Source organism: Pholis gunnellus (genome assembly GCF_910591455.1).
Source record: "Pholis gunnellus genome assembly, chromosome: 2".
Classification (NCBI taxonomy): Eukaryota; Metazoa; Chordata; class Actinopteri; order Perciformes; family Pholidae; genus Pholis; species Pholis gunnellus.
The window spans coordinates 25042400-25063545 of record NC_136536.1 but is presented as its reverse complement, the minus strand read 5'-3'; the positions used below and the strand labels follow the sequence as shown (position 1 = coordinate 25063545).

Sequence of the window (21146 nt, the reverse complement as noted above, 5' to 3'; positions counted from 1 at the left end):
TGTCCTGTCCAATTAGCATACCAAGTTGGACACCATGTCCAACACACCCTGTCTCTGCTTTTTGCCCGTTTCACACACACAGCTGCCTCTGTCAGGACTAAAGATATGATTTGTTTTTATTAAATTGGAGCAGTTTACAGTAAAATTGTTATCACACTCCCATTGTGTGATCACAACCTCTGAGTTGTTAAGTGGGAGGGTTAAAGTTCGGGACATAGTCTTTTGTACTAGTTATTAAAATTCCACGCTCCAAGGGTTATTTTATTTGATGGTTTTCAGTCCTAGCCAAGACCGCAGCATAAAGGTTTCACACAAAAGCACAAACAACAGACTTAAAACAAAACAACGAAAAGGAATTTTTACAAAATTCAATATGTGATTTATGAGTCATGACTCATGCCAGTATTTTAAGTTTATTTATGAACAAAAAATAATAATACTTAAAAAAATGAAAAAGAAAACTCTTCCTCTCTAACTTATGATTACAACCACTGCAGGCTTCTGCATCGCATGTTTGTGTTTCCCAATCGGCTTTGTTCCTCTATCCCCACAGGGCTTTATGGAGCCGGTTTAGCCGGTTATGTGGGATTTCAGCAGGAACAGGAAAATCAAGGGAGAACTTGCCCGGGCCTTGGTGTTTGTGTTCCTTAAGGGAACGACAGCTCTGACCGGTTTTCTGGGGTGGAGAGATGAGAGAAGGGCAGGCTGTGGGGCGTTATTCAATCACCTTATTATCCTCTCTTCCTCTTCATTCCGCTGTCTCTCCCTCTGTCGTTCCTGTACCACCCGGCCCATCTCTGGAGCCCGAGCGAGCGAGCGGCTGAAGGAATCCTCCGCTGTGTGAGGTGAGTTACCGTTGATTAAGATCTGGGTTGTTGCCTCGAGGGCCGGTATAGACCGGGTGGCTGACAGGTGGGTAGGCACAGGTATGTGTGGCTGGGAGTGAGGTCAAAGACAGGAAATAATCATGAACTTAACAGGCTTTCCATGCTCATTGTGAAAGTTTGAAACAATGTTATAAAAATGTACCGAAGTCTATATAAATAGATATAACACTGCTTGTCAATAATGAGATAAGGTTTTTAATCAAGCAAACACAGTGTGCAATAAAACAACTCACAATCCATGTTATCATATGCTTAGGGATCATATTGAGGACATTAGAGACAATATGTGCTTTTATAAGTGTGTGTGTGAGTGTGTGTGTGTGTGTTTGTGTGTGTGTGTGTGTGTATGTGTGTAGGGTGGGGCTGACACAAGTGTGCCAGACTGTCCTTCAGCATTTATTGTTATTTGAACGCCGTATTCTCTCCATACACATTTCTCTGTGGTGGTTGTCATAGTTAAAACTCAGCGTCACTCTCTGTCCGATGAGTGAGCCGGGACGGCATATTGTCCACATCGTCTATAAACAGTGGGAGAAGTGTCACACAGTGTTGGCAGTAGTAGATGTGAACACAATTTTTGTTAAAAATGTTAAAAAAAATGACGTTGTCAGATGAATGTCAATAGGTCACAGGGTTGAAGTCATGTCAACGACGTCCATGTGTTGTAGATATCTACTGAAATGAGCATGCTAACCAGATAGCCGCAGCCCGTCCTGTGTAATACCACTTGTACCTTCAGATGTGATAGTGAGTCTCTGTAGCGTCCAGTCTGTCCTCAGTCCAACATGAGAGGACGAAGAAGTGGAGCTGCCCCGAGGGCTCTTCATTAATTCATACGTGGTCCGTGTACGTTTTGATAGTTTGTTCATTGGATTGAATCCAGCGTGGCTGAAACGGGAAAACATCTCACACCATCACCTTGGACGAGACGAAGGTGTCGCTTTTATTCTCGTTTCTGGCATGATGGACTTAATCGAATAAAAAAACAGACAGTAAAGCCCCACTTAGTGGCACAAACACACAGATTGGCAAACATAAACTAAAGGCCGACGCCACACGTGAAGATTATAAGATAGCAGCGTAAGGGGCCGTTCACATGCAGTGTGTTTTGCACCCTCAAAACATTGTAGTCAATGTAGACGCGTTCCTGAAGCACCTATTTTTCATGGTCCAACGGCTGCTTCCTGAGATAAAACATGTCTTGTGAAGAGGAACAACCAATCACAACTGGCAGATCTCTCTTTATTTCTTCCTTAAATATCAGTCTAAGTTAAATATATGAAGCAACTTCATCATCATCCAAGCAAGCAGATTTGGTTGTTTAGTAGCGGCAGGCGCGACAGAAGCAGAACCTCCGAATCACCTCAGATTAAAGGACGGACAGCAGTAAATTCAACGTTTTAGCATTTTTGCTCTCGAATTTTGCGTATTCATGCCCTGCTGTTAGTTAGTTTTTTTTCACAACTGATTACTGGATATTTAGATTGTATGGACCCCGAAGTAGAGGTGAAACTCTGCCCCCCTGTTTGTTTGGCTACATGTTACACATTGCGCCTTTAAAGGTTGAATACTGGAAATATAATTTAACTACACAGCAAAAAATTGTTAAACAGTGACAACTTGTCCGTGCGTGTGTGTGTGTGTGTGTGTGAATAATGATCTACAGACAGCAGAGCAGACGCATGAAGGCAGACAGGTCTTTTCTTGCTCTGCTGATCTGAACAGCCCGACATATCCTGACATGCCCCACTGATCAAAATGATAAATAGTATTCAGTGCATCTATTTGTGACATAGAGGCTTTCAGTTTGACGACAATTTTTTTTAATCAATGAACAATTTCTTTATGTTACTTTGCAAGACGCAGTTGATGCACATTTCACAAACAGTTAAAAGCTGTGTTTCATGTACTTGGAACACAAACCGCAGAGTTAAGTGCCAGGCCTTGCAGGACCAGTCTAGCTAGTTTTTAATCTCCCTTGATATAACACATTTGTGTAGCAGCGACGCATCAAGATAGTGCCAGCAAGTAGCGTGCGGGGCTGTACGTCCCCAAACACCCAGTAGTCCTCGGGCTATAACGCCCAAGCTCCTGATAACTGACTGATTTATTGTGTTCTCACTCCATGAGTTGTTTAAAATTCTAAAGTGTATTTAGAGTGTGTGAAGAGTCATAACGTCAAGACCACTCACTGTTTGAGAGGAGACACTACAGGGGAATAGGCAAAACAAATGAACTAATAGATATCACCATGAGGCTTCCATAGTTGATTACTTACATTAAGAAAAAAAAAATTGTATTACAAGTTTTCAGAAAATCTATGTTTAAATATGCAAATTAGGCATTATCTTATCAAATATGTGATAATTTGCATAAATATCCAAAAACAGAATTCTGAACATTTGATAAAGCCAAGTTCAAAAATCTTGTTTCATTTTGTTGATGTGAGTCAAAGGTTTTTATCAAGAGAACTTTGGACTAATACTGTCGACAGACATTAAAAAAAACATATTTCTTTGGAATAAAATATTGTATATATGAACAAAGCCCTCCGTAAAAACCTTCAATATAGATAGGAATGAAAGTGGTAAGCTTGATGTATGTAAGTGCTACTGAAGTGGAGATTTCTGGCTCAGAGTCTGAGAAACAATGTTTTGAGAGAAAACGACCGTTGACGAGATGTTTAGTAAAATAACACACATTTGAATACTACAGGTAAAGAAACTAATACATATCCACATGAAACTTCTCAAGTTGATTACTTACATTAAGACAATAACTTTTTGTATCACAAATTGTCTGAAATGTTATGTTTAAATATGCAAATGAGGCATTATCTAATGCTAACTTCTCGTGAATTTGGGAGAAATCTACGGACTCAAATAGAAAAAGTAGTACAATAATCACCTGAATGTGTGTTGTGAATGTTTTTGTTTCCACTAGTCTGAAAGAAGACATGTAATGGAAGACAAATAGCCCTAAATCCCCAAATCAGTACAATTCCAACCAATCCATCAAAAACATGGAGAAAAACCTTTTCTGTCTCTTTTTTACAGTCAGACTCAAAGTATAATTGCAATGGAGTGCTTCAACGGCCTACTCCTCAAACTGCGGGAGGTCCACGAGCGAGAAGTGGAGGGTAAGTGGAAATCATGGAAACAGCAGCCAACGGTAACAGAAATAAAAGAGAGAGAGATAGATACAGCTTTAATATCTCATATAATTCCCAAGAATTATAACTAGGTGTGTTGTGTTCTTGGTTTCCAGGTTGGCAAGGGAAAATCCAAGAGCTGTCCAACAAGAAAGGCTGGTGAGTGAATCGTTTACCTCGCTGTCTCTGCATGATCATGTTTAGACAACACCGACAAGATATTCAGGTTCAGATGTGCACAGGTTCAACCACTGTGGGCACCGTGCTCGGGCCTGAAGTCTTTGTAGACCAGGCGGACGTGCTGGTCCTGCGCTGCACCTCGCCCTGCGTTTTGTCAGTGTCATGTTAAGCTCGGGAAGAAGCTCATGTTGCAACAAGTTGTTCAGTCTGGTGCTTGGTCACAAAATCTTTGTTTCTATTACACTGAAATCACACAGAAGAAAACAGCTGGCAAAGAGGTCAGGTTATTTTAGATTCCTGTTACAACTGGGAGTTAATCCAAGAAAGTCTGAGTCAATTTCAAGTGCTGTAGAAGCATCCAAACATGTTTCCATTTAAAGGGAAACCTGTGTCATTTTGCTTCAACCTGGATCCTATCTTACCATGTTTTTAGTGACTAATGGGAACAAAAATGTTTGAAATTGGTCCAGTGTTGAGGGAAAAAACTGCAGACTGCATGCAGTCACTAAACATGCCACAATCATGGACTGTATATACGAAGTGGACCTAGTCATCGTGACGTCACCCATTGGTTTGTGGACTGATGTTTTGAAGCCTCAAGTTCGGCGATGAACAGAAGTTACCATATCTGGAATGCCGAGGAGTGACATAGAGATGTCGTATACGTCTCTGGTAGCGGCAGCGACCTTTCAATCACAGTAAGCCCGCCCTAAAGCATACTCTGCTTTATGGTTTATTTGACTCTAAATGGACCATCATTTACTAAATGCACATCATGCTGTATTGAAGAAGACTTGAAACTAGAGATTGAGAACATAAACTCATGTTTACAATGTTTACTGAGGTAATAAATCAAGAGAGAAGTAGAGTCATTTTCTCATAGACTTCAATGGTTGCCACCTGGCTACAATGTAATATCTGGCAACTCCTCACCGTCAACGTACGTCCAATAAAGACATTATGTGACGTGATGCCGGAAGAGTGGCAGGTTAGTTGCGTTGGAGTACAGAAAGTGTGTTATCCAAAAGATTTCAATGACATTTTCCAAACTTAATCTGGCTCTATATATCGACGGTTGGTCAGTGCATCTTGCTAGTCACGTGAGTTACAATCTTTTCCCAAACCTGACTGAAAGGTGTCCTTGCCTTATTTTGAAAAGGCACTATGTATGTAACGAGCTGAAACTGTCCCGCCATCCCTGACACGTCTAAAACCGATGCAAGAGGTGTTCCTAGAGCGTCACAGAAACTCAAGGGTGAAATTCAACAGTATAGCTATGATTCTGCAGCCATGCTAGCTAATCTGTGAAGCTGCAGGTTAGGCTACTTAGACACAGTGGTACTTTCAGCTAAATGCTATCGCCAGCATGTTAACAAGCCCATAACATCCTTGCAATGACAATGCTAACATGCTGATGTTTAGCAAGCGTAATATTCATCATGCTCACATTCTTATTTTAGCACGTTAGCATGCTAACATTTAGCTAATTAACACTGAATAGAAAGTTACACTGAGTGAACAGTGAACAAATTAATGTTACAGACACAGGTACAGATATTTCATTCTGGAGCAAAGTGTCAGACCGACCGACTGACTCACATTGCCATCCATAGAGCCACATTGCTAAAAATCCCCAAATCATATACTGTATGAGCCAATATTCTTTAAAAAGAAATGTATGTAAACTATAAAGTTTGTTTGTCTTATTTAGTTCTTTTTTGAACCTGCGGCTCAGGAGATTAGACCGGGTTTGTTTATCACTGTATCACTAGAGATAATTATAATACTCATCACTGTAAGATGTGTGCTGTAAGATTGGGATGCCCTCTCTCTCTGTAAGGCATGAGAGACACTGGGTTGTTCTTGATTTAAAAGGCTCTTACTTGGTTTTTTTTAGCCCATTACTTTGTATCTTTGTTATCTCTTAATGTGGGCCCTTGTCGCACACAATCACAAGGTTGGATTATGTTGCAGGTCTCAACTGTTTTCAGGGGTTGACAGTAAGGGTTGCCAGGTTGCCATTGTCGACCATTTTTAGAAATTGGCAACCAATTCTTCGCCTTTGGTTGCCAAGTAGGGACACAAACAGTCAAACATGCAAGTCAAAATTAAATACATACTTTTACAATTTTACATTAGCGATTTTCAAAATGAAAGGTGTAGCGTATCCCTCCGAATGATGGTTTGACACTTAACTGATGATTGTGTAATTTATTGATTAATCAAACAAACAACAAACAACTACAAACAACCAACTTAAGAGCTTGTGCCTCTTCGGGGGGGTACTCATCCCGTACCGTTAATATCCATTTCCAACCGTCTTTCTCTCCGTCCGTTACTCTCTGTCCGTTACTCTCTGTCCCACCGTCTTTCTCTCCGTCCGTTACTCTCTGTCCGTTACTCTCTCTCCAACCGTCTTTCTCTCCGTCCGTTACTCTCCGTCCGTTACTCTCTGTCCGTTACTCTCTCTCCCACCGTCTTTCTCTCTGTCCGTTACTCTCTGTCCCACCGTCTTTCTCTCCGTCCGTTACTCTCCGTCCGTTACTCTCTGTCCGTTACTCTCTCTCCCACCGTCTTTCTCTCCGTCCGTTACTCTCTCCCCTTGCGCATACAATACCACTTCCGTCTATTACTCTCAGAGGTGCTTTCAAAATAAAAGCATTTCGTTTTAACAACAATAAAGACATAAACTCAGAAAAACAGGCAAAACATGCAACGAAAAACAACAGATTGCTTGCCACACATGAATTTGGTTATTTACACTCCCACCAAATTATGAATGTTTCATATTACATCATATGAACTATGAATAATTTCACATTAGGAGCGACAATGTTCCTTTTGTAGTCTTGAGCTTAAGAAGCCTCTAACATCAGAACTAACTTCTGCACTGGGCGCTCCATTATGGAGAGATTTCTAAGGCGCTCACCCTTCTTGTTCAGTCTCTTATCTCCCACTGAGATTTTCACTCTCCTTACAAGTCCATCCTTACCACTAACAGTCTCTAAGACCCTTGCAAGTCTCCATTCACCTCTGGGCAACAGTTCATCAATGTCCATCACTATATCACCGACACATAGATTTCTCCTCGGTGTATGCCAGCGCTGCCTTGCGATGATGTTGTGAAGATATTCACGTTTACACCGACTCCAGAACTGCTCGGCCATCTTTTTACGCAATACAAGTCCTCTCTAGGGAACGTTCCGGGTGGCGGAAGAGCTGTTCCGGATTTCATGTTGATCAGATGATTGGGCTTTGTCACATGGTGCTCCTTGGGGATGACAATTGGATGCTTGAATGAGTCGGAGAGTGTTGAGTGGCGGAGTCTTCCTCCCACCTTGAGGATACCGTCTGTGTAGTCCTTCTTATATTTCTCGTCCCTGTGGAACCTCCGTCGTAAATGACTAAGTCTGATTTCAGCGAGTTTTTTGTTATCAGGTAAGTGTGGCCGCTGCTTAAAGGGCAGAGGCATCTCGTAATGTCCCCGATCATTTTTCCTTATGCCTTCTTTGAGTTTGTTTAGGAAAATGATATCCTCTTGTGAGACAGTCTTGTCATCTCCTTTGGTGTCCTTGAAATCTGATTCCAGGGCGCTTATCACATCCATTGGCGTGACTATTGGGAGTTCCTTTACAGTGACTCTGTGACACAGCCTTGATTCTGTTTCATCGAGGCACTGTGTTGAGCAGCCTACAATGCTCCATCCTAAGTCCGTAAGGATGGCATAGGGCTCGTTGTCTTTTCCTGCTACTACTTGTCTGGGTGTTAGTGTTCTGGGACAGTTATACCCAATCAAGAGTCCTACATCACAGCTGAGAAGAGGTGGCATCTTATCTGCGATCGCTGTTAAGTGAGGCCATTGTTTTGCAGTTTCGTGAGTGGGAATATGATCACGATTCACAGGAATGCAGTCCTTGGTGTAAGAAGGAGGAAGGTTGATGTGAACACCTGAATTGTAACCTCTCACACGTAGTCCCGATACCCTTTCACTTTTCACAATCATGTTTTCTCCAAGCATAGTGGTAAGTTTCAGTTTCACAGGGTATGCGTCTGCTTGTAGTTCCTTGCTTATCTCCTTGTTGATGAAGGTGCTGTCACTTTGAGTGTCTAGTAATGCGTAGACAAGCTGTTCTTTGGCTGGGTTTTCAGCAGAGGACACCCATACAGGAACGATCATGGAAGTGCTGCCTGACTGACTACCTCCAGTGACACTGAGTGCTGTGGCTGCAATGGTTTCGTTTACAGTGTTTGGAGCTGTGTTGGCAAGGGGTACAGACCTTTCTCTACCATCACGTCTTCTGTAGTTCTCATCGTGGAGACAAGTAGGGTGCCTTCCCTTACATATATCACAAGAATGGCGGTGACGACATTCCTTGGCACCGTGGCCTGGTTTCACACATCCATAACACAGCTTGTTATCCTTCACGTATGCTCGTCGATCCTCAAGGGACTTTTCTTTGAAGTCAGGGCACTTGGGAAGTTGATGCTTGTCATCGTTGCACCACAAACAGGGGGACCTTGGTTTTGCATTGTTTAATGTTGACTTGTCACTGTTCATGGCAGTTTGAGTGCTGAAAACATTGGCTTTGTTTCCCTTTGTTTCCTTTATGTATCCTTTGTCATGAGATGAGTTGGCTGAGTGAAGAGCATATATGGAAGTGACTGGGTTGCATGCTATCTCTGCTTCTAAAGACACAAAGTTAGTGAAATCCTCAAAGGTGGGAAACTCTTTTCCTTCCATTAGGGCTATTGTAACCCGACGATTCCAACTTGATGCTAACCAGTCAGGAACCTTTTGTATTAGCTTTACGTTTTCTTCGCAGTCACTTAATATTTCTAAACCCTTCACGTGGGCCATGGCTTGCAGACAAGCACTTAGGAAGTCCGAGAATGTTCTTAACCCTTCAGCATCCTTGGGCTGAATTTTTGGCCATTTTGATAGCTTGTCCCTGAAAGCTCTTTGGACGACAAAAGGCTGTCCGTAGCGATGGTTGAGCTTATTCCATGCATCCCTATATGCCTCATCATCATTGCGATAAAATGTGCCTTCGAGACATTTATGAGCAGGGCCACTGACATATTTCTTTAGGTAATACAGTTTATCAGCTGAAGAAATACCCTTTCGGTCAACAAGTGACATGAACGACGCTCGCCATTCAATGTACTGGATTGGGTCTCCACTAAACACTGTGGGCGTTGGCACTGGGAGTCTGTTTATGGCTATGCTGTCTTGGATTGCTTGGGCTAGACAGGACATGTCATTAGTGGGCGCTGGTGTCACAACGTGAGGATTTTGATGGTATATAGCAGGGTTGAAAGGAATGATGGGGGATCTGTTGTTCTGCTGAATGGACTGTCTATCAGTTTCTTGTCTGATTTCTCTGTCGTAGATCTCCAGTCTAGCACGAGCAACTTCCATATCTCTTTCTACTTGTAGACGCTCTAATTCAGACGTCTGCTTTTCTAATTCCTTCCTATGGTTTTCCTCCATTATCCTTATTTTTTCCTTTTGCTTTCTTTCTTCTTGCAGTATTTTATACTGAGCCTCCTTTGCCGCGAGCTCTGCGGCTGCCTCAGCCCTTTTTGCAGCTAAGATCGTTGACTCAGAGTGGTGACTGCCACTTGACTGAGAAGCAGTGCCATATACTGAGTACGCATAGTCATGGGCATATAACTGACGGAGACGATGCCTTTCACATACTGCATCATAATCGCCATCGACTGCTGATAAGCGTTCATTGACTATCTTCATAACATCTTTAGTCACAGCCTCACAAGCATCAATCTTGCGTCTCAAGTCAGTGGATGGTGAGGTACGCTCTCTTAATTCACTGTACGCTCTCATGACATCATCCATTCCTTCTTCAATGTTGTCTGCTATTGTAGACAATTCGGTGTCTGATATGTCTTTCTTTAAATTTTCTTTGGATGTTCTGATTTTAATTTTCCATTGATCATACAAGTTTAGGAGTCTTTTTTCTTTTTTACTCAGTTCATCTTGTTGGTAGGCAAGCATTTTCTCCGTTTGTACAATATGACGTTCTGATCGACGTGGTAATGTAGCATCATCCATTTCAAGTTGAAGCTCAGCTAGCTGTTTTTCCTTACATTCAATTTCCTCTTTTAATTCCTGCTTCGACATTACTTCATAATCCTCCAGATGTAGTAAGCCTCTAATTTCTTGAATTTCCGTTTGTAGCTTATATATCTGATCCTTTATGGAATCCATTTTGAATGTATTTTTCCTTACCGCTACTGTTGACCATCAAGCTAGGTGCTGCAACTCGCTGCTCTGTGGCCGTTCCGTCTTTTTCCACCAGTAGCGAGGTGTAGCAGATGAAGGTGAAGCTCTTACTTTATCGTAGCAGATGAAGGTAAAGCTCTTACTTTATCGTAGCAGATGAAGGTGAAGCTCTTACTTTTCCACAAGTAGCGAGGTGTAGCAGATGAAGGTGAAGCTCTTACTGAAGCGCATCCCTCCGAATGATGGTTTGACACTTAACTGATGATTGTGTAATTTATTGATTAATCAAACAAACAACAAACAACTACAAACAACCAACTTAAGAGCTTGTGCCTCTTCGGGGGGGTACTCATCCCGTACCGTTAATATCCATTTCCAACCGTCTTTCTCTCCGTCCGTTACTCTCTGTCCCACCGTCTTTCTCTCCGTCCGTTACTCTCTCTCCAACCGTCTTTCTCTCCGTCCGTTACTCTCTGTCCGTTACTCTCTCTCCCACCGTCTTTCTCTCTGTCCGTTACTCTCTCTCCCACCGTCTTTCTCTCTGTCCGTTACTCTCTCTCCTACCGTCTTTCTCTCCGTCCGTTACTCTCTCCCCTTGCGCATACAATACCACTTCCGTCTATTACTCTCAGAGGTGCTTTCAAAATAAAAGCATTTCGTTTTAACAACAATAAAGACATAAACTCAGAAAAACAGGCAAAACATGCAACGAAAAACAACAGATTGCTTGCCACACATGAATTTGGTTATTTACAAAAGGAATACCACAAAATGATCATTTTTATATCAATTACTCACCCCGTGTTACCTTGACTTTGTGAAGAAAACTTCTCGCATAGCTCTAAAGTGAACAAAGAATCCATAAAACATAGAAAAGTTAATGGGGGCCACGCGTAACAACAGTAAAACTATATCAGAACATCAGTTTAAAAATTCTAACACACAGCTGAGTCTGAACGTGTCAAACATATTTTCAGTTTCAACATGTACTTTTAGAAGTTTTTGTTGAGCATTGTGGTTTAGTGAACTTGGAAAATCCAGTTTGTCTCTTCCCTGCCTTTTATCCCCAGGGCCGTTTCAATTTTTTATTTCACTTCCAGTTGTTCTTGTTTTCAGTTAGATCTTTTGATCTGTTAGGAAACATTATAACAGCTTTATTTATTATAGTTTCTTATTTGTGTTTCTTGAAGCCTAAGACTGTCTGTATACATTTGTTTGTGTTTCCTCACACACTAAAGGTGAATACTTTTACACTTCTTTCAAAACACTACACAATGTTTCTGACATAAGACACATTCAAAAGTGAAATATCTTGAATCACTTGAAAAACACTTCTATTCAAAATGCTAACCTATCATAGTGTGTAAACCTTTTGGTCGCCTATAAATGTCTTAATCAGCATTCAGGTGCACCACCCTCTCTTGTCACTTGCACAATAAAAAAAGAAGGCGACAAAAAAAAAAAGCGATTTAAAAAAAAAAAACAGGATGGCGACGACCAAAATGCCTAATTCAAGGCTTCTAGACCGTAGTCCCACTTTAAGTTCTGGGAGATTGTGGATCCCAGAAGTTTGTGGTGGGGGGGCAGTGTTAGGGGGCTCTTCATAAAGTCCACCGTCATCTCCACGGTTTTAAACGTGAACTTTAACTACATTTTCTTAACAATCCTTCTGTACTTTGGCGTAAAAGTACATTTTCTGAACGTGGTCGCACTTTTTTTTATAGTGTGTTCATGATACTTTTACTTATATAAATGAAAAGAGGAGTGTAAATGTGGAGGCTGATGCTGAAATGCAGCTACAGCATTGAAACTAAAAGGATGATTCTTGACTGCCTGTTCTTTAGAAATGAATGAGAGACAATGAATCATTCTGCATCTCACTGATCGTAAAAAGACTTCTGTGATATCTGATTGCCATTACCTTTTAACAGTAGTCTGATTCTTGTTTTGTGTGTGTGTATGTGTCATTGTGTGCGTGTGTTTGTGTGTTATCTGCGTCCATATCAACAGTGATACAAAGCGAATGGAGGACCTGTTTTCCAAAAACCAGCAGATGAAAGAACAGCAGAGAGTACTCACCGAGAACATCAAGACACTGGAAAACAGGTACAGTTAGATCAGGTTATATATGTATAAACATAGTGAAATTGTCGAACAAGCAGAGAAGAGTCAGCAAACAGAGTAATGTCGGCACCACAGCAATTTTGATTTAAAGTGTGCTAACCTTAGCCACTACCAACTACTGGTCATACCAAGTGAGGCTGCGGCAATGCTTAAAATTTCCTTTGTAGAATGTGTCACTTCTTCTTTCAAAAGTTACGTAGTCTGGCTGGTGTTTAACTTCACTGGCGGCTGCATTTAGTACCTGAACGTTAAGAATATATTAGTGTTTTCAAAATCAGCCAATTGTGTTTCTGGTGTGTTTTTCTGCTGCCTGTGCAGGCTGAGGGCGGGGCTGTGTGACCGATGCACAGTGACTCAGGAGGTAGCCAAGAGGAGACAGCAGGAATTTGAGTCGTCACAAATACAGAGCATCCAGCACATCACTCTACTGGGTATTCTGTTCACGTCCGTCTTTCAAAATCAACCTTTCCTCCATTCTTGATCCATCGCTTGTTTCTAATGTCACACATTCATTTCCTGTCTCTTCTTTGGCTTCTGGCATTTGGTACAACTTTCTCAACCTCCCATTCGTGTTTTTTCCCTATTCCCCTAAAAATACAATTTAAAGTGCTCTCATCATGTCTTGTGTTCTGTGTTGTAGCGGGAGAGATGAACAACCTGAAGAAGGAGAACAAGCTACTTAGAGAGGAGCTCAGGAGTATCAGAGCAGCCCTTGAGTGAGTATGGTGTATAAGCATGGAAATAGAATGAAAGTAGAACAGACAAGTGAACTGTTTTTGGGGGGGTCATTTAACCAGCTCAAAATAAAATAGCGGTTGCTGTTGGTTGTTATCGTGTGACAACGCACATAAGCATCGCCATCGATGTCTGCGTAAAATTGACGGCCGGCATGGTGGGACTACGCGCGCACACACTACAGGCCGATGCTGAGGTGTTAGGCCGGAGATACACTTGCTTTTTAACCAACGCATTCACATCGAGTCATCATTTCTGAGGACAGACACAACCAACGCTCCAAAGGAAGCAGGAAAAATGAGGCGTTGTCGTGCTTTTTCTTTAAAATCATTAGATCCATAGAGTTGTAAAACGCACTAATCCAGAGTTATTTCCCTAGGCATAATGAACTGCCGTTTAGGTGAGCAAACTGATATTGATATTGTTTGTGAGACGGGGTTAAAGGAAAACGCTACTGCACTTCCTCTGTGGGCCCATGGATGCAGCAGATCTCCAGTAGATCAGGATCATTTTATACACGGAAGTCCACTGGGCAACTTTCACGCAAGCCTCCAACGTTTTATTATTAAGTTCTCTATATACATCCGTGTTGAAAATGGCTGCCACTCTGACCAACCTGCTGTGTTGAGTTGAATAGGAATATCCGTTATACTCTTAACTTCAACTCTTTTTCAATTTTCCGATTTATCATTTCTCAATAGTTGTAGTTAATGCAGTGATATGTGACCACTATTTCTTTTGTTTTTTGTTTGTGAAAGTTTTTACAGTAATCTTGCATAACTATACATCCAAACCTTTTTCTTACATGACCAATAACATGACAATGACAATAACCGTTATAAAAGGGTCTCCCTGTCAACTCCCAGTGGTTGATTGTGGACTACCTGAAAGCAATTTCTCACACACCAACCATGCAACACTGTGTGTGTTTGTGTAGAAAAGGTCCCAGTGACCACTCCTCCAATAGCCACAGCATCACCACAGAGGTCAAACCAAACAGCTCCCCTGACCTTTCACCCTCTTCTGGACCTGTGGCCCTTGTCACTAAGGCAACCAGCAGGGCAAGTAACCAGCCAGCAGATGGCACTGATGCAGTGAAAACTGAGACGGACCAAAGAGCTGAAGGTGAGGATGATGTGAAGAAGAGCTGGGAGGAGGATATGTGTTTGCTTGTTTGTGTTGTTGATTATCACACTCTCTTTCATACATTAAGTTCTTGTTTGTGTTTCATGACAGAAAGTGAACAAAGACGATTGAGAGGGATGAACAGAAGCTACTTTGTAAGTTTCTAAATTCTGAGTTAGCTCAGAAGACCACTCTCATATCTGTCAGGAGATTGTTAGCTTAGCTTAGCATACAGTAAAGAGTGGAAACCGATGGTAACAGCTAGCCTGCAAAAACATCCACCTATCTGCATGTCTAAAGCTCAGTAGTTTTTGGTCTTTATGCTAAGCTAAGCTATCTGTCTCCTGGTTATAGCTTCGTATTTATTGTACACAGAGTGGTAATCCATCTTGTCATCAAACTCTCATTAAGAGAGCTTCTTTTTTCTGTTGTCCTTTCCAAAATGTCAAACTATTACTTTCATTTATGTGATTAAGGATAGCCACAAATATGATCATATCTTTTTCCTTCTGCCCTCCTCCACTCTCACAGGAGTCATACAAGCCTCTCTCCTGGAAGACAGAACAAGGTGGAACCCGTTTTGGAGAGAGAAGGTGGGACAGAGGGACATGGGAATTAGCTCAAATAAAGGCTGTTGTGCCACTATTTGAGCAATGGAAGTATGGATTAGTGAATGTAACAAATCAGTGATTGGGTGTGCTGAAATTTAAACAAAGAGTTGTTTTGGGAGCTAAAAAAGAACAATCAGTCAGCTTTAAACAGCTATATCACAGATTTAAATCTTGTTGCGGAAAATGTAATCAAATTACTATTACTAAGTAATGCATTATTGTCTAATTATCTGCACAAACATTTTAACCTAAACATATCTGCCTGGCCTCTGTTTCTCAAAACTTAGAGCCCAGATTGTTGAAGGACAGGACCAGCGATCTACTATCCCTCCTCAAGCTCTCCTTCTTAAGAACTCTTCTTACTCGATTGGTGGAGAAGTGAACCCCAGCAGACATGTGCTCCATGCTCCTGTCCCCTGCCGTCCTCAGCCAATCAAGAGCAGCCCTGTCAGTTTCCCCTGGCCCATATCTGGATCCTCAGACTGGGTTACTGCAGCTGCTACGGGGACCAGCCTGGTCCAACCCAAGTCAAACCTGCCACGCTTTCCCAACCTGATCCCAACTAGCCAACATGCTGGCCCTGTAAGGCAGGTTTTTGAGTCTCACTGGCACAAGCAGAGCGCCCCTCAGCCCCATGCCAAAGAACCAACTGTGGTGTTCAGGTTGAGAAGTCTGGCAGAGCATGTCGAGAGTCAAAATAAGCCCCGAGAGATAAAGGAAAGTCCGCCACCTAAAACTGAGAGGGTCTCTGCAGAAGGGCTAAGAGAGGCGTACGATGGGCCTCTGGACCTATCGGATCAAGGAAAGTCCAAATCCAGCCAAATGGCAAGAGATGATTCGCCCTTATCCTTACATGGTGGAGAGAGAGTACAGACGAACCCTGACAAGGATGGGAAGGCCAATCCATCTTCACCTGGAGTGGTATCATTACCTTCTCCTGTCTTTCCTCCCTCGTGCTCCTGGACTTCTAGCCCACCAGTAAAACAAGAAGAGGAAGAGTCTACCAGTGACTATAACCACAAGGTAAGTTGTTTTCGCAATAAATTCAAAACAAATAAGGGCTTGATGGTAAAGAGGGGACAAATGGTATTCATGGTATGATGGTCTCACCATGGCAGGTAATCAAAGAGCAGGAGCAGAAAGAGGAGGTGAATGGAAAGACAGACCACTGCAACGGGAAGAAGGTGCCCATCCTCACTATATCATTACGTCCAGGTGAAGAGCTTAGATTCATATGCGTCCGTGTGTGTTCATGCATGTACTTACTTTGCACAAGGAAATAATACTTTCTGGTGTCATTTATCTAATAGTAGTGGTGCTGGAGAACCTGAATTCTGCCCTGCAAGAATCCTTATCATCACAAGGCAAGGTGAGGTCCAAAGCAGATACAGTTGAGGCTGTGTTGTCGAATATTTTCTCACTCAATATAACAATTTCCATGTGAAAATATTAGCTGGTTCTAGTTCATTTTTACTTGAAATGGAGCTTCCCTTCCATTGTAAGCCCTTGTGCTTCCTCTGCCTCATCACAGTCATCGTTACCAGCAGCTGAGCCAGGAAGCAGCTCAGATGAGCACGGTGAGGAGGGGAGTGTGTCAGGACAAGAAAGCAACCAGGGCGGCAAGAGGAAGAGGACATTTGTGGAGACAGAAACCGACAGAGACTCAGACCGTAGGCATTGGTTCACATTTCAAGTCCTCCTGTGTCTTTCTCAGGGGTGTCCCAAACGCAGAAATAACTTTGCAGAATCTGATTGGTCAAGCTTTCCTCATCGTTGACTGATCGTCAAATCATTTAGATAGAGCGGAGATCGATAGAGCGGAGATCGATAGAGAGACGGGTTTCAGCCTGCTTGCTTTTCGTGGTTGGAAGTCGAACTTTCCGTCCTAATACAAGAAGACAGAAGGAATGAGAGGGAGTGAGACGCAAGCCAGAAACAGCTGTTTCTACTCCTCTCCAAAACTCTATTCCAGCAAATTTGAATGGTGCATTTTGTCTACTCTGCTGCTATTCAAGCTATCAGAGCTAAATGGAGCCCACACTATCACTAACTGGACTAAATAAATATAATCCATTTTTTTGAAAAAAGCAAGTTCAGAGAGAAGCAGACAGAAGAATATTTGTTTGAAGGATGTATCCAGGATTTCACACTGATTCAGCAGTGAAAACAGATTAAAAAGATAAAGATAGAAGCTAAACCTACAGATCACAGAGTAAAAGAAGCATTTTAGAAACGTATCTCTCCTTCCATCCTCTCTGGCAATGAGTATCCCTATAACACAACGTTTAACAATGACTAGATCCAAATCCACTAAACCATCCTGAAAATGAGGAAGATGTGAAACAACTGCAGTCGAATCAGGCTCCTTTGATCGAATTGTCCAATAGTTGACTATTCAGGTCATCCCTACTCTTTCTTCCCTTCTTCCTTTCTTTCTGTTCTTCCTGTGTCTGGTTTTCAGTACCAACCACATTTCGAAAGCTTTATGGGCCAAGATGTTTTTCCCCACGTGGTCCATGTACATTTTGCTTCCGTTTTTTTGTACACACGTATGATATCTGAGAGGTAGTTCAACATTGCTTGTATATCATACAAATATCATCCACTTATTGATATTAGAGATGCCTGACGACCACGTATGGACGTCTCACACATTATTTACAATTAAACACAATTCTAATGGATACGGTCTTACATTGTGAATGCACAGTAATCCAGTCGACGAACCCTCACCAACTGTTTTTGTTTTTAACAATTCCTTTTTCTTCCTCACAGACGTCCAGCGGGAGAGGAAGATCAAGATCACAGTGAGAACTGAGGAGAACAGCACTTGCTAAAGAGCATGATATAACATTAACTCACAGTGATCTCACTTCAACCTGCATCAACTGATTTTGCCACCTGGGGGAACCACAATGAGCTGTACACACATCACTTACGTGCGTCTTATAAAGTTGATACGGCTAACAAAATAGCAAACATTGATGTAGACATGGAGCAACCTTCATTTATATGCATTCATTTAGAGTTGTGTTTCTGGCCACCGAATGAAAGTCCAATATTTACTTTCCTTTTAGCTCTGTTTTGCTTTCCAGCTACTATCTGAGGGCGATATCGGGCTCTGTTGGTGCTGGACAGGTAGAGTGGGACTTTAAAGACCTTTTTGATACAAATAGCAGCCTGCTGTGGCTGTGGATCAAAACAGTAAAGTGGCAGGCCATGCAATCAAACCAGTGACTAAGAGGACACTACAAATCAGAGCAACTGCATCTTTAATGTTTCAGGAAACTACATGGGAATTCTAAATTAAACATGTAAATGATTTCCCTGACTGAAATAGTCCTAAACCTGCATTAACATAGTTTTGGTCACTTGGGGGTAACAGGAACAAGTTGTAAACAGAATGACAAATGATATCCCCTTAAAAGAATTTATGTGGCAAACAGTTGTCTCTTTACACATCCAGCCAGCCTCCAATAAATCACTTCCACATACAACAAAACTGCATTGTGAAATACGTTTCGAGGGAAATGTATTTTGTTGAGGATTACGTTTGTTTTTGGCATATAACAAATAAGTTTCTGATGTGTAGAGGAGGTCAGGGTGCTGGATGGGTCGAACAAACAAAGGACTTTAACAAAGGAGTCTGCTGTTCGTGTCTCGTGTGAAGCCAAAAGTCAGCCTTCACAGCCATCGCCAGAGGCCTTATGTTTTCGGATTGTCACATTTGGTCAAATTTAGCACAAATGTCCACTTGGACTCCACGATGAACTGATTCGATTCTGGTGGTCAAAGGTCAAGGTCACGTTTTAGCCCTGAATGAAGAATGAATTTGCTAATTATTGACAATTTCACACAAATGTCAAATAGGATAAAATTATGAGGTGATGAAATTTTGGACAAACATGGATGTAAACTGCAACTTAACTGGTTGGTGGAGGCATACAACCTCAAGGCGCTAATTCACAGCATTGCCACATGTTTAAAGAACTGTTTAAAACTGGGACCGTAATGCATTGCCCTCCAAACGTAGTTGTAAATGCAGCGTAGTTGTATGAAAAACGTAATTTTGTAGGAGATAGGGTTGAATCCAGCAGACACAGAGCAACACTTGGATTCATTTGGAGTTGTTTGTGTCCACCTGACGATCGTAAGTCCAATATTCACTGTCACTTATATGGATATTAATATTCCGTTTAGTTTCAGGATATTCAAATAGTAATTTTATGAACTGGAACATTTGACGTCTCGTACCATCTAGTGTTTGCAATAAATCGTATATGTCCAATTCCTGCTAGCATAAATCTGAATGTACTACCTTGGGCAGTCCAAAATGAACCAGTGTTCAACATCATATTCTATTGATTATTTGGATTTTTTAGCAACACAAATTCCATTTCCACGAAGTCACTAAATCCAAAATAACACTGATGAAAATGAATATATGGAGAAAATGTCATTAGACTCTCTCCATCTGAATAAAACATTTATTGTCAAATATGAATGTGCATGCAAGCACACATTAGCATCCGGTTCAGCTGCTTACAGTTGTTTGGTGGGGAACTGAGCTTAAAACACATTTTGTAACACGTAACCGCCCATTTTGACTAGGTACGACTCAAACCGACATTACTGTCACTGCCTGGCTATTTTTTGCCACAGAACATCCACCCCGTCTTAAGTGACTACCCAAGAAAAAACATGTTCCTCTTCCTCTTTTTCATTTTCAGAATGCACATATTTTGCAAGTATTAACTTTCCGTTCACAGCTGTGACAGCTTGTGGTAAGCCGGGTGGATGGAAGCGATAAAAACACAGTGACAGAGTCAGTTGAATAACCTATACTTTTGTGGCACTACAATGTTAAGTCAATGTGTCCATTTTGAGCAAATATATAAGCTATTTTTTAATGGCGATGCCCTAATCAGGCAGAATCAGCCAATATTTACTGCGAAAGTTAGATTGTTATTTTTCAGTCCTTTCTTTTTTCAAAAGTTATTAGTTAAAAAAGTTGTTATCCTGTGTGTGAAAACCTGTGCAGCCATAATGCTGTTATATTGATTTCCAGTTTTTCTATCATGTCTCTCTAAAGCCATTAGAGTCCATTAAGCACAGTACTTGGTCAGTGGTCAGTGGACAAAATAGCCTTCCCCTGCCGTTTGTATCTCTCAGTTAATTAAAATGAGATTGACTGTATTGTAAGTACTACTGTGCTTTGGCTTTTACAGTATGCTAATCCATCGAGCTAAAAACTGTGTTGTTGTGTGGCCTCAACAGAAATGTTGTTGTTTTTCTAATGATACAATGTATTCTCTTAGAAAATTTTGTCTGAATGCACTTCTTCTAATGCTGGAATAAACTTCTGTTTTTGAATGTTGCTTCTGTAGCTCCCTCTGTATATGATTCAGCTCTTATACATCCTACAATAGCAAGTTTACCTCACTCCTGCTGTACACATACTGAAGGGGGGATAACCCCAAGTGAATAATGAAGAGTGTTCTGGGAACTATAAGTAACATTATGTTTTAAACTTTTTGTTCAGGACATTATGCAAAAGCATTGCGGTGTGATGAACAGGGATGTAGAAACCAGTGGAAACCATCAAAGGTTTGTGGTGTGATACAACTTTACTGTTACAGGAAATCATCTCAATGGTCAGCTTCCTGTAAAACCATTCTATTCACAGATTACATTTACACAAGGAAAGATTTTTAGGTAAAGTTATTACCTATTAATGTTTGCAATAGAGCAAAGCATTTCATCAACTCTCTTCAAGATGTCCTAGATTGGTTCTGCTTGCTCACATGAAATGTGTTGTATGGTCCCATCTCCACCCACAGGAAGTGACTGACGGAAATGTACTGTTCAGTGTGAACTGACTTTTGCCTGACTATAATTATGCCAATCGTATGTTGTGGAACGTTAATACTAAAATGGTATTATTTGTAATAATAATGCTGGTATTCAGGGCCTGTAGCACACATCTGCTGTAGCTACAAGACCCAAGTCATGACCAAGACCCAAATCAAGAACAAGACCCAAGTCAAGAACAAGACCCAAATCAAGAACAAGACCCAAGTCAAGAACAA

The 21146-nt window shown here is 41.5% G+C and overlaps 1 protein-coding gene across 3 annotated transcripts; it reads left to right on the top strand.

Moving 5' to 3' along the window:
• Window positions 1–768: 768 nt before the first annotated feature.
• Window positions 769–20419, top strand: rbbp8l (retinoblastoma binding protein 8-like). Of its 3 annotated transcripts, none has more exons than XM_079182718.1 (14): window positions 769–845; window positions 3944–4026; window positions 4155–4197; window positions 12473–12568; window positions 12905–13017; window positions 13227–13302; window positions 14259–14446; window positions 14558–14601; window positions 14978–15039; window positions 15345–16080; window positions 16176–16272; window positions 16371–16426; window positions 16589–16727; window positions 17833–20419. In XM_079182718.1, the coding sequence occupies exons 2-14, from the start codon at window positions 3966–3968 to the stop codon at window positions 17892–17894; spliced, it is 1773 nt and encodes a 590-aa protein (XP_079038844.1). In that variant the 5' UTR covers window positions 769–845; window positions 3944–3965; the 3' UTR covers window positions 17895–20419. The 3 variants fall into 3 exon arrangements, with proteins under 3 accessions (XP_079038844.1, XP_079038842.1, XP_079038843.1); XM_079182716.1 differs by having other exon boundaries at window positions 16368–16426; XM_079182717.1 differs by having other exon boundaries at window positions 796–845; window positions 3948–4026; window positions 16368–16426.
• The last annotated feature ends 727 nt before the right edge of the window (window positions 20420–21146 follow it).